Raw genomic sequence first — 12,550 nt, 5'->3', positions numbered from 1 at the left:
TATCCTCAAAATACTTGTGCATTAGAGACAAAAGGTAACTGAAGAGGATTAAAACTACAGAAGGAAAAATAGGTCAAAATTTTATGTTACTTCTCTTACTTCCAAAAAGTACTCCCCAGATCATTATTTTTGCAGGTATAGACTTTGCCCCCCTCTAAAAGTGTGCTCTCTCTGATTTAATCAGGGCTCTCTCTCCAGTATTTACTGATGAACATCTATGAAAAGGAACAGATGGGAGATGGGGCTCACAATAGGATGAAAGTTAGATGTCACAGGAAGTGCCAGGAACATGGCGAACCTTTCCATGTTGTTTACAGTTTACTCTGTGACAACTCAGTTCACCTCCAAAGTCCCTCTCTCCATCTCTAGTTCCTTTTATAGTGTGTCTCATTCCTTTCTTTTCTTTCCTTTCTCTTCAGCGCAGTGGGACCAAGTTCCCACAGCGCAAACTATCTCCAGCTTCCAAGGACAGGACCACAGGATGTGACAGTGTCAGAGGTCAGGGATCAAAGCCAGCCTCCATCTTCCATTCACTGTTGCAACCCACCCCTCATGTTGTTTCCGCCCTTGCCACCTCTGATAACATGAGGTCAGAAAACAAAGGGGGCAAAACGCATTAACCGTAAAACATAACCCTCTGACTTAATTTTACACATTAAAAATATGAACTACCTACTCACTTAGCAAATTACTACAACACATGGATTATGTCTATGACTTATTTTCAAATAAAAGCCTTTCCAAAATTAATGTTCTAGTAATTACTAGTAGTTGAACACTGTCTTTGCACCAGTCTTAACTTAATAGAACTCACTTCAGCATCTTAGACAGAAGGCTGAGAACAATCCCACCTGGGGAACACAAGATAAATTTGGGTCTAAGAATTTTCCTCCAGGACTTTCAAACGGGGAAAGAACATCTCATCTAATACCAACAAGCAGTGGAGTGAACTTCTGGAGAGCTCCCTAAATGGCAGGAGAGATACAGCACTTCTAAATCTTATGGATTCTAAAATCCTCAACTCCTCTGAAACAAAACAGAGGGCTCTTCAGGAGTTCCACAACTGCTATTTTTTCACACTATTTAGTTTTTATTCTGATCCTCATAACAGACCGTGAGGTTGATAGATGAGATCTTATCCTCTCCAAGGGACTTCATCCCATTTACCCCATTATTTAACTGTCAGGTAAAGTGCTTATGGCAACCCACTCCAGTATTCTTGCCTGGAGAATCCCATGGATGGAGGAGCCGGGTGGGCTACAGTCCACGGGGTCGCAAAGAGTCGGACATGAATGAGCGACTTAACTAACTAAAGTGCTTATAATCACTCTGAAAACGGCAACAACAACATACTTTAGGAAGTGAAATTGTGGATGCATGTTACGTTTGGGAAGTTTTCTTTGATGAAATAAAATGCCTCTGTCTTCAAAGAAAAACAAAATGATAGACAGCAGGTAATATTAGCTTCCAGCAAGACAAAATAGCCTTTTGAAATATCTCAGTATACCATTACCCTCCAAAGTGTATTTTATGTAAGGTCAATCCCATTGTGAAAACATACCTGAAACATTTGTCTGACTTTTCTTCGGGGCAGATTGACATTTAGTTTGTGCATCAATTGGTGTATCTCTTCAATGTTCAATAATCCATCGCCATTTTTATCAGCTTCCTCAAAGGTCTGCTTCACCCACTTGCAGAAAAGTCAAGGAAACACTTGCCACTTACACTGTCATCAAAATAAAAACTACTTTCACAGAATATGCACAAGGACATTGATCATTAACACCAAACTTGAGAAGAAATTCTTTTGAAGAGACCCCACAATCCACAGGCTCTTAGTGAGTTACTGATAGTGACAATAACAATAAGGATGGTAAGAGGAGGACACAGGAGGTGATTCCCTTCACTGGGAAATGAGGGTCAAATCATATCACCCAGGACGCTTATTTATTGGGTTGGCCAAAAAAGTCTGGTCAGGTTTTTCTATAACATCTTATGGAAAAATCCAAATGAAGTTTTTGGTCAACCCTATATCTCTAAGGAAAAGTGCCAGCAAGATGGTAGGAGGGGCAAAATCCCAGTTAGAATCAGACTCCATACCCACCAGATGCTTAGAGGTCTCAAGCAAACCTCGTGCACACCAGGACCCAGAGACCCCGCAGAGAATGAGACAGAGCTGTGTTTGAGCATCTCCTGTGCAGGGATGGGTCAGCGGTGGGCTGCCGCAGGGTCAGGGGCTCCAGGTGCAGCAGACCTGGGTATGGCATAAGCCCTCTTGGAGGAGTTCGCCATTAACCCCACCATAGAGCCACCAGAACTTACACAGGACTGGGGAAACAGACTCTTGGAGGGCACAGACAGAACCTTGGGTGTACCAGGACCCAGGAGAAAGGGGCAGTGACCCCACAAGAGACTGCCAGACTTGCCTGTGAGAGTCCAGGAGTCTCCCATGGAGGCGTGGGTCGGTGGTGGCCCACTGCAGGGTTGGGGCCCTGAGTGCAGCAGTGCATGCACGGGACCTTTAGAAGGAGGTCGCCATTATCTTCATTATCCTCACCATAGTTTGGCCTCAAGTCAAATAACAGAGAGAGAACACAGCCCCACCCATCAACAGAAAATTGGATTAAAGATTTACTGAGCACGGCCCCGCCCATCAGAACAAGACCCAGTTTCACCCTCAGTCAGTATCTTCCATCAGGAAACTTCCATAAGCCTCTTATCCTTCTCCATCAGAGGGCAGACAGAATGAAAACCACAGTCACCTTCTCCATGTATGGATGTGAGAGTTAGACTATAAAGAAAACTGAGTGCCTAAGAATTGATGCTTTTGAACTATGGTGTTGGAGAAGACTCTTGAGAGTCCCTTGGATTGCAAGGAGATCCAACCAGTCCATCCCAAAGGAAATCAGTCCTGAATATTCATTGGAAGGATTGATGCTGAAGCTCCAATACTTTGGCCACCTGATGTGAAGAAATGACTCATTGGAAAAGACCCTGACACTGGGAAAGACTGAGGGCAAAAGGAGAAAGGAGTGACAAAGGATGAGATGGTTGGATGGCATCACTGACTCAATGGACATGAGTTTGAGTAACTCAAGGAGATAGTGAAGGACAGGGAAGCCTGGTGTGCTGCAGTTTATGGGGTTGCAAATAGACATGAATTAGCTATTGAACAACAACATAAAAAAAAAAAAAAAAAAAAAAAAAAAAAAATGGTCCGCATCAAAAAATCTTTTAAAAAAAGAAGAAAGAAAGAAAAGAAAACCAAACTCAGCTTCAAAATTCAAAGGATAATGAAGAAGAAATGAATGAAGGTGGGAGTAGGTCAAAGGAAGCGGTCAATGAAAAATATTCATCAAGTAGGTGACCTCAGACAGAGAGATTTTCATTTAAGTCAAAATATTAACTGACCTCTTAGTAGTAACTCAGAACATTTATATTTTTAGGTAATTCAAATTATGATTATAGGAAATTATGCCTTAGAAAGAAAATAAAATATGAAAGTCTTATTTCTCCTAATCAGAAGTGATTTTCAACTGTAAATATCTCTTTCACATCTTGTTCCCTTTATAACATTTGAGAATAACCAGCCCGGTTCTTTCAAATTCAATTGTTCCTCATAGAGTTCAGGCAGGACCTCATTATATATGATACCTGGAAGTTAAAGGGTAACCCAGGACCCAGGGGGAGAAATAACTGAAGAATCAAGAGTAAAACACTTGGACCAATTACTAGTTAGAACCTGAATCTCATCGTTTCTGTTTTCTGGGCATACAGTGCCCATTGCACGAGCTTTATTTCTTTTGACCATGAACACTGCTCTGTGCCCCATAAAATATTTGGTCAGAATTCAAAGAAATGATTAAATGAGTCCAAGGACAGCTGTATTTTCATCCTTCGATGCTAAACTTCTTTACCAAAGCACCTTAAAGACTTCTCCAGAGAAGAAGCAGGACAAACAAACCCTAAGCACGAATATTCTGCAGAAACAAACCTTGTGGATGAGCCTGTGTCTGTAAGGCCTTCAGTGTCAACACACGAGCTGGCCTGGACTGTTGGTTTAAGGGATCTAGGGTTGGTAAGACAGAAACAGAAGTAGACTCAGACAAGTAATACACACTAGTTCTGACTTCATTCTGACCTGGCCCTATGACAGTGGGTCACTTCTATTACCTCCTGGGGTTTCCATTTCTTCATCTATAATGTCAGTGAGCACAACTAGATGACCTTGAAGCCCCTTCCAACTCTAAGATTCTATGAAAGAAACACCATTCTCTCAGTAACAGTATACAAATGTATAAGATACAACTGCAGGTAAAAGTATTCTGATACCCCAAAGTTGTCCTTCATAATTAACACATGAGCGCCCAAGAAATCCCTGAATTAATGATTCATAGCCAACACATGATATATTTAAGAAAAGAAATAACAATTTTACAAAGAAAAACCAAGAGAGTAAAAACTGAATGAAAAGTTCTGGCCTAGTATTTTTTAATCAAAAAACTTCAGGAGAATGTAAAGCATTGAACAGTATTATTTAGTTCAGGGGAAGGTAAACAGGCCCCTGCAGAGGGCCTCATAGCATATATTTTAGGTTTTGCAGGCTATTTGGCCTCAGCTGCAACTACCCAACTCTGCTACCACAGGCAATACATAAATGAATTGGCATGGTTGTGTTTCAATAAAATTTAAGGATGCTGAACTCTGAATTTCATAAAACTTAAGTGTCAAAAGATTTTATTCTTCTTTTGATTTTTTTTTTCAGCCATAGAAAACCCATTCTTAGCTCAGGAGGCCACGTTACAGGGAGGGCCAGATTTGCCCTACAAGCAGAACTCCAAATTTATAGGGAAGGTGTAAGGCTTCAGTTGACAACATCCATAAAGGACTACCTGGAATCTTCTAGAGGTAATAATTTCCCTAGTGGCATCAAGAGGTAAGGTGGAGAAATCACAGAGGAGATCTGATGGAGGAATATGGTGAGGCTAAGTGCCTAAGCAGCAGCATCTTTGTATGCTGTGGACACTGTATTTTTAGATGTCGATCTATCTGTGTAGGAAAAGCAAAAAGTCCGCCAATCCTTATCCCTCTCTAGCAATAACAGCAGCAGCTAGTATTTATAAAATGCTTAATATGAGCCAGAGAGCATTCAAAGCACTTTGTGTAGAACCAAATCATTTGATGGTCACACAGTGAGACAGGGTGGGCACCATCATTATCATCATCACCATGTTCAAGGCTCTGAAGCAAAAGAGTTTAAGTAACTCCTCCAGATACACGGTACATGGCAGCCTTGGAGCTGGACCCCAGACAGGGCAGCGCCAGCCTCAGCCGTTAACCACAGCACTGTGCTGCTTCTGATAGACAGAGGGACCATACCTACCTCCATCCAACATGGCCATGCTGCAGAAATAACCCGAATTTCACTTTACACTGGATGGATTTTATCCATGCAATCAGTTAAGACTCATTATTCTCAGTATTCATTCACGGTTGAAATTTTTAGGTCTAATTGAAATGTAATAATAATGAACTTCTCAGCTCTGTTCTCCCCAATTAATGTAATTAAATGTACATCTAATCAGGGATGTCATTCTGATAGTAAGACAGTATCTAAACCCCTATCAAACTCTGACAAATCTCTATGAGAATGGTTCTCTGACTCAACATAAATTTATCTATTTTTGACACCAGCTTCCTCTTCATTATTCATTAATTTCCTGTTTCTTTTTCTTTCCTCACTGACACAAACAGCAACTATTCTATATTTCTTATAAAATAGATCCTCTGTGTGATTCTAGGGTACGCTCACTTTCCAGATAGCATATTTTCAAAATATGCAATTCTTCAGCTGCCAATTAACTCAAATATGAAAACTTTATACTGCTAGTAAACATGAACAAACAAATCAGGTTCAAAAAACTACTCATCTAAAGTAGTATAAATTGAAACTAGAGTATTATAACTGTAGAACATTAAATGTAATCCTCAAGATAACCACAAGACAGTTATAGAATTTACATAAAAGGAAACAATGAAGGAATTTATTTTGCAACCAAAAAAGAAAAAAAAAAACCCACATAAAAAGAAGATGGTCTCTTATTATTCTTATTATTCAAGAAATAAGAGATCAGAAAAAGACGTAAGGCATAAAGAAAACAAATAGAACAATATATTAATCCTTATCAATAATTATTTCCATGTAAATCAGTTAAACTCCCCAAAAGGCAGACTGACAGGATAGATTAAAACTCCTGACCGACAGAAATTCACAGGTCTTAAATGTTTGGGGGAAATTTATATTGGACACTTCTCTTTGTCTAGCAAATAAAAGATGTTAATATATTCCTGTTACTGGCATGTGCACGACTGTGTTATTAGAAGCCACTTTATCATTTTCCTGCTTTAAATAGAAATGTCTGTTTATGAATTCTGCTTGTAGTTTTTTCACAAATAAAATAGTAAAATTAAAAAAAAAAAAAAACAAAAAACTCCTGACTGAACTATATGCTGTCTACAGGAAACTCACTTGAGATCCAAAGGCACAAACAGATTGAAAACAAAAGGATGAGAAAAGATATTCGATGCAAATCATAACCAAAAGAGAGCAGGGGTGGCTATACTAACATCAAACAATAGACTTTAAATCAAAACAGGCTGTAAGAGACTGTTATTATATATTAATAGAAGTCTCAATACAACAAGAAGATATAACAATTATAAACATGCATCTATCTAATGACAGACCATCAAAATATATAAAGCAAAAACTGAGAAAACTGAAGAGAGGAAGAGTTTTACAGTTATACCTGGAGACTGCACTCACAATAACGGATAGAACAACCAGACAGGCCTAAGGAAATGAATTTAAACAACACAGTAAATCAACTAGATCTAACAGACATATGTGACACTTTACCCAACAGTAATAGCATACACATTCTTCTCAAGGGTGTATGGGACAGTTTCAGGATAGATTACATTTTAGGCCACCAATGAAGTCTCAATAGATTTAAAACGATAGCAGAAAGAAGAAAATAAGAAAGACAAGAACAGATACGAAGTGGGAAAACAACTGAGAAAAAAAATCAGTGAAATCAAAAGTATTTTTTTTCCAAAAAGATTAATAAAAATCAACAAATCTTTAGTTAGACAAAGAGAAAAAAAAAAAAAAAAAAAAGACCCAGGGTACTAAAATCAGAAATGAAAGTGGGGACATTGTTACTGATTCTACAGAAACATAAAGGACTATAAGACACCACTATAAGCAATTGTACACCAAAAAATTGGATAACCTAGATGAAATGGACAAATCCCTAGAAATATAAAAACTACCAAGACTAAATCACAAAGAAATAGAAAAATCTGAATAAATCTATAACTAGTAAGGAGACGGAATCAGTAGTCAAAAATCTCTCAAGAAAGAAAATCTCTAGACTTGATGGTTTCTCTGGTCAATTCTACCACATATTTAAAGAACGACAAACAACAAATTGTCAAATTTTTCCCCAAAAATTAAAGTACAGGAAACACTTTCTACCTCATTCTATGAGGACAGCATTACCCTGATACCAAAGGCAGAGAAAGACACTATAAGAAAACTACAGCCCATTATCTCTTATTTACACTGAAGGAAAAACCCTCAACAAAACACAATTGACCCTTGAACACCATGGGTGGGAACTATGTGGGTTCACTTATATGTGGATTTTTTTTTCCAATAAATAAGTACTACAGTACTACATGCACTGCAGCTGATTGAATCCACAGATACAGAACCTCAATACAGAGGGCCAACTATAAAGTTATACTCAGATTTTCAGCTGCTCAAGAGGTCTGCACCCCAACTCCTACATTGTTCAAGGGTCAGCTATACTAGCAAATACAATTCAGCAGCATCTTAATAGGATTACACACCATGACCAAGTGCGATTTATTCCTGAATACAAGGATGATTCAACACATGAGAATTGATCAATGTTATATGCTGCATCAACATAATGAAGAGAAAAACCACAATCATCTCAACTGATGCAGAAAAAGCATTTGACAAAATTCAACACCCTTTCATGATAAAAACACTCAACAAAATAGGAATAGAAGAAACCTATCCAAACATAATAAAACTGACATGTGAAAAAAACACAGCAAATATTATACTCAATAGTTAGAGACTAAAAGCTTTCCCTCTAAGATTAGGAACAAGACAAGAATGCCTGCCTTCACCACTTCTGCTCAACAAAGTACTGGAAGTTCTAGCCAGAGCAACTAGGCAAGAAAAATAAATAAAAGGCATCCAAATCAGAAGGGAAGAAGTAAAATTATGTGTTTACAGATGATGCAATCTTACATATAGAAAACCTTAAAAGACTTGCAGAAGAGTAAAGCAAGACCTCCCTTCTTACAAATTTGTTTTGCTTTGAAAAAGTTACTTTCCATAAAAATGTTTATATGTAATAGTTTATTATAATTTTTAATGAGCTCTTTTTTTAATTCTCAGATTTAATTTCTAATATGACGAATACAAGTAGACGGAGCCCACATAAAAACTCTTTGGAGTCTTCAGGTTCTAAAAATACAAAAAGGGTCCTGAGATCAAAGTCCAATTACGTTAATTCCTCTTGTCAGAGTTGGCTTAGAAATGGGCCCACAACAGCATTTCTGGCCAATGATGAGAGGTAGTCTTCTGTGAAACTCCTGGTAAGTTCTTTACTCCTAAAAGAAAAAAAAAAGGAGGGGGAGGTTTATGAGAAGAAACTCTGCTCCCTCTGGGCAGGGTTTCTCTGTGTTTGGAGCTGTTGCAGTTCTCTTTGACCAAAGCGTAGCCAGTTAATGGACCAAGCCAAAACGGTGAGAACGGCAGAACCTAGATCTCTGCTAATGACATTAATGAGCCACTGAATTAACTCTACCTCAGGTCTCTTGTTCATGAGAAAATGAATTATCTTTATTGTCTGAGGCACTGTTAGTATGGTTCTGTGGCTTGCACCAGAAAGCACTCATTATTTGGTGTTTTGTCAAATGTAAAGGAGTTAAGAACCAAACTAACAGAAGAAAGCATACAAAGTTAATCGTTATGTTTATGTTTTGTTCACTTAAGAATCCCAATTGGATTTACCTGCATGCTGTGAATATTGGTGAAAACATCATGGCTCATGAGCTTAGACCTTTGCACTGTCAACATCCTTTCATGGGTTGAATATTTCCACCCTGCTTCAACAGTACCCTGGGTGAGGATTATAGCTCAAGCAGCACAAATTTACCACTACTCTGGAAAAAAATTAGGGTGCACATTCCAATGACAGCAAGAAAGTAGTACTAATTCCTACAGGGGGAGGGGGAAACACGTATTTTAAGACCATTCAAAATGTGAAGAAGGGAGCCAAAGCAGTCAATGAGTCTAACACCCTCACTTTACAGATAAGGAAACTGAGGCCAGAAAGGCCATGCATGTCACGTGTCCAGGTGGTCCCAGCAGAAAAGGTGCCTGCAGACAAAGCACATTAATCATTTATCCTGTCAGCGCTGCAGGACCAAAGAATGGGCTTAATCAAGAACGAGAATCAGAATTTTAATCAAGAAACTCCAGTTTCTTGAACGATTTAGACAGGGTAAATATAAATAAGTAAAAAATAACTTCCCCTTGAGGATCAGTCAGTTCAGATTCCAAACTGTAAATTAAGACGAGAGAAAAAGCAGGAAAGAGCTTAACAGCTGGTATATAATTGGGACTCAGAAAAGGGTTCTGTAATATGTATGTGCTCGGTTGCTCAGTCGTGACTGACTCTCTATGACCCCGTGCACAGTAGCCACCAGGCTTCTCTATCCATGGAATTTTCCAGGCAAGAACACTGGAGCGGGTCGCCATTTCCTTCTCCAGGGGACCTACCTGACCCAGGGATCAAACTTGCGTCTCCTGTATCTCCTGCATTGGCAGGTGGATTTTTTACCACTGCACCGCCTAGGAAGTTTGTGATAAAATTTATGAATTTGAAAACGAAAAAAAAAAGGTGTTTGTTAAACTAGACTGATTCTATAACAAAGTGGGATTTCCTCTAACTCAAATAAGCATTTTGCTCGTCACTTCATCTCTCTTAGGAAACTTTATGCTGCATTTGGAGACCTAGCAGATTATGAAGCTAAATCTAGTCTCCTCCAAAAAAGTCTGCTCCTGAGTTCACGTAAGCTTAAGTTTCTACATGTTCTACACATTTGTTTACTTGGGGTGGGGTGAGGAGGGGGCAGAAAGGTGCTAAGGGTAAAGAAAAAAAAAGCAAGGAAAGTGGGTTTAAGCCTCAAAATTATGGGGGAAAGTATAGTCTAATCCACATACAGACACACAGACACATACAGAGTGCAGAATCAAAGTTCTAGGGAGGATATTGGTCGTGGGTCCTCTGCCTTTTGGCAAGGGAATCTTCATCACTGATGCCAGCCATGAGGTACTTGAGGCCTGTGATCCAGGTGCGGGCCTCCTCGGGGTTGGAGGTGATGAGGTCCAGGGACTCCATGTGGTTGCCATGGTAGATGGTGAAGCAGCAGCTGGGGTCAAAGTTCCCCTCAGCCTGTCTGTGGAATATCTCAGACTGCCGACCCTCGGTGACTTTGTAAATGGAGTCAATAAGGACTGTGAGGAAAGCGAGGAGAGTGCACAGTTACCTGGGAGGTGAAGATGTGTGTGCAGATTAAGAAAAGTAAAATCATCTTAAGATTTAAAAGTAGAATTGTCTGTGAATTGTCCAGACAATTGAAAAGCCCAGATGTGCAATACAAGCTTTATCATTTCCTGCTAGTAACCTTCTCCAGGTACTGCTTTACCCTCCTGGGCACTCAGACAATACCCTCCCAGGCACTGGGTCAGGAAGCGTTAAAATTTATGATAGGAAGACAGACAAGCCCAGCAGGGCAAGAAGACTGGTAGGAAAGGGGGATGTGAATATATCAGAGGTATAGTTTATACATTTATGCAAGGAAAACATACAAAGACCTAGAGCCGACTCTGATGTGTTACAATATGCATAACGACAGCAGTTAAAAATTGAAGGGAAAAAACATTTGATGGCAACCAAATAGCATAGCTAAATGTGATTTGGATTCATAGAGAGAGAGCTATAAGGGTGAAGGCAGAGCGGGGCTTGAGAGGTGGAGGGGAAAACAAGATGGCCGATCAGGGAAAAGAGGTATAAAGATATAGAAACATCAGTCCCACTCCAGAGATGCTGGACTGAAAAGCTCAGGAGAGTAACGGGAGACAACGCTGGAAGGCAGGGAGAGGCTAGATTATGAGGAGCTGGAATGACAGGGCAGAGATTAGCATTTTTAGGTGGTGGAGCAACACGGCAGGTTCAGGTCAGGGGAACACTTGCAGAGACGATTACTTTGGATTAAACACTGTGTTCTGTTTGTTCACTTGCCTGTTCGGGGACATGAATCAGAAAGTTTTAATCTTACTGATTGCCCATATATACCATCCATGCCTCTGTTCTGCCTTAATGGCAAGTCCCAATTTTTCTTTCTTTCCACTCATGGGGAAATGAGCCTCCGACCATCGCAGGGCAAGTTCCCGTGCGGCTAAGCCACTGGGGTGGCCGCACTCCTGTCTCCTATGATGGCTTTAGGTGTGGGAACATAACCCACTTTAACCAAGGAGACATGCATTCTGTGCATTTGTTGTGCAAATTGTGAGGGAAGGGTGTGGAACGGGGCTCTTCCCTCTTGAAAAGGAAGCACTGGAAGAGAAGGTCCCTTTTCTGCATCTTCTTGAAGCCGATCAGCTGTGAAGCCACGTTGCTGCTGCCTCAGTTACAATGTCAGCGCAGAAGCAAGAGAGCCAAGAGTGCTCAGAGAGACAGAACTAGAGGCTCAACGTCCCACAGTTGGAGCCAGCCAGTCTCCGGGTTTCTTGTTAAGTGAGAATAAATTTGTATATCACATAAGCCTAACTTAGTGGAGGTCATCTGTGACATGCAGAGGAAGGCATCTTCACTGGTCAGTGCAGAAGAAACTAGCAAATGGAGCTTGGTTAGGAGATTTTGCAGAGGCCACCAGAAAGAGAGAGACCCTGGATGAAGGAGGTCCATGTGAAAACAGGAGGAAGGAGCAGATGAGAGAGATGCTCCAGGGCACTCAGCATGGACTTGAAACTGAGCTTAGGATTGGGAGAGAGGCTTTATGGAGGAGGCAGATCAAAGGTATTTTATTTGATATCATTAAAACCATTTTGTTAATCCATTCATCAGTTAATTGTGCACAGAATATGTCAAAACAGTTTAATCCTATTGAATTTATGACTTCCTTCACTTTTTTATAGGAAAATAAAAGGCCTCAAGCTATAAAACCTCATATCCCAACTAAATACAACATGTCTTCAACATAGGATAAATATTACCTTCAACAGCACTAGTGGATAAGAAAACTTTTTATGGATTTAAAGTTCTTGATGAATTAACAAAAGCAAAAATGGTCATCACTTATTCTGTCTCTGCACATTCTCTAAACACTGACCCCCTAAAACTTGTAAAAATATGAAAGCTTCACCAAGCTAAAACTT

The 12,550-nt window shown here is 39.8% G+C and overlaps 1 protein-coding gene across 3 annotated transcripts in view; it reads right to left on the bottom strand.

Annotated features, from left to right (window-relative positions):
- The window catches only part of PLCH1 (phospholipase C eta 1), a 227,446-nt gene that overhangs the window by 87,259 nt on the left and 127,637 nt on the right, over window positions 1–12,550 (bottom strand). For all 3 annotated transcript variants that reach the window (XM_043473939.1, XM_043473940.1, XM_043473941.1), the window contains exons 4-5: window positions 10,384–10,627; window positions 1,562–1,691 (exon numbers count right to left, since the gene is read on the bottom strand). In XM_043473939.1, coding sequence (XP_043329874.1) covers window positions 1,562–1,691; window positions 10,384–10,627 — 374 coding nt within the window. The remainder of the gene's footprint in view (window positions 1–1,561; window positions 1,692–10,383; window positions 10,628–12,550) is intronic.

Source organism: Cervus canadensis, chromosome 7 (assembly GCF_019320065.1).
Source record: "Cervus canadensis isolate Bull #8, Minnesota chromosome 7, ASM1932006v1, whole genome shotgun sequence".
Taxonomy (NCBI): Eukaryota; Metazoa; Chordata; class Mammalia; order Artiodactyla; family Cervidae; genus Cervus; species Cervus canadensis.
The sequence above is the reverse complement of the archived record's forward strand: the minus strand, read 5'-3'. Positions and strand labels throughout refer to the sequence as shown.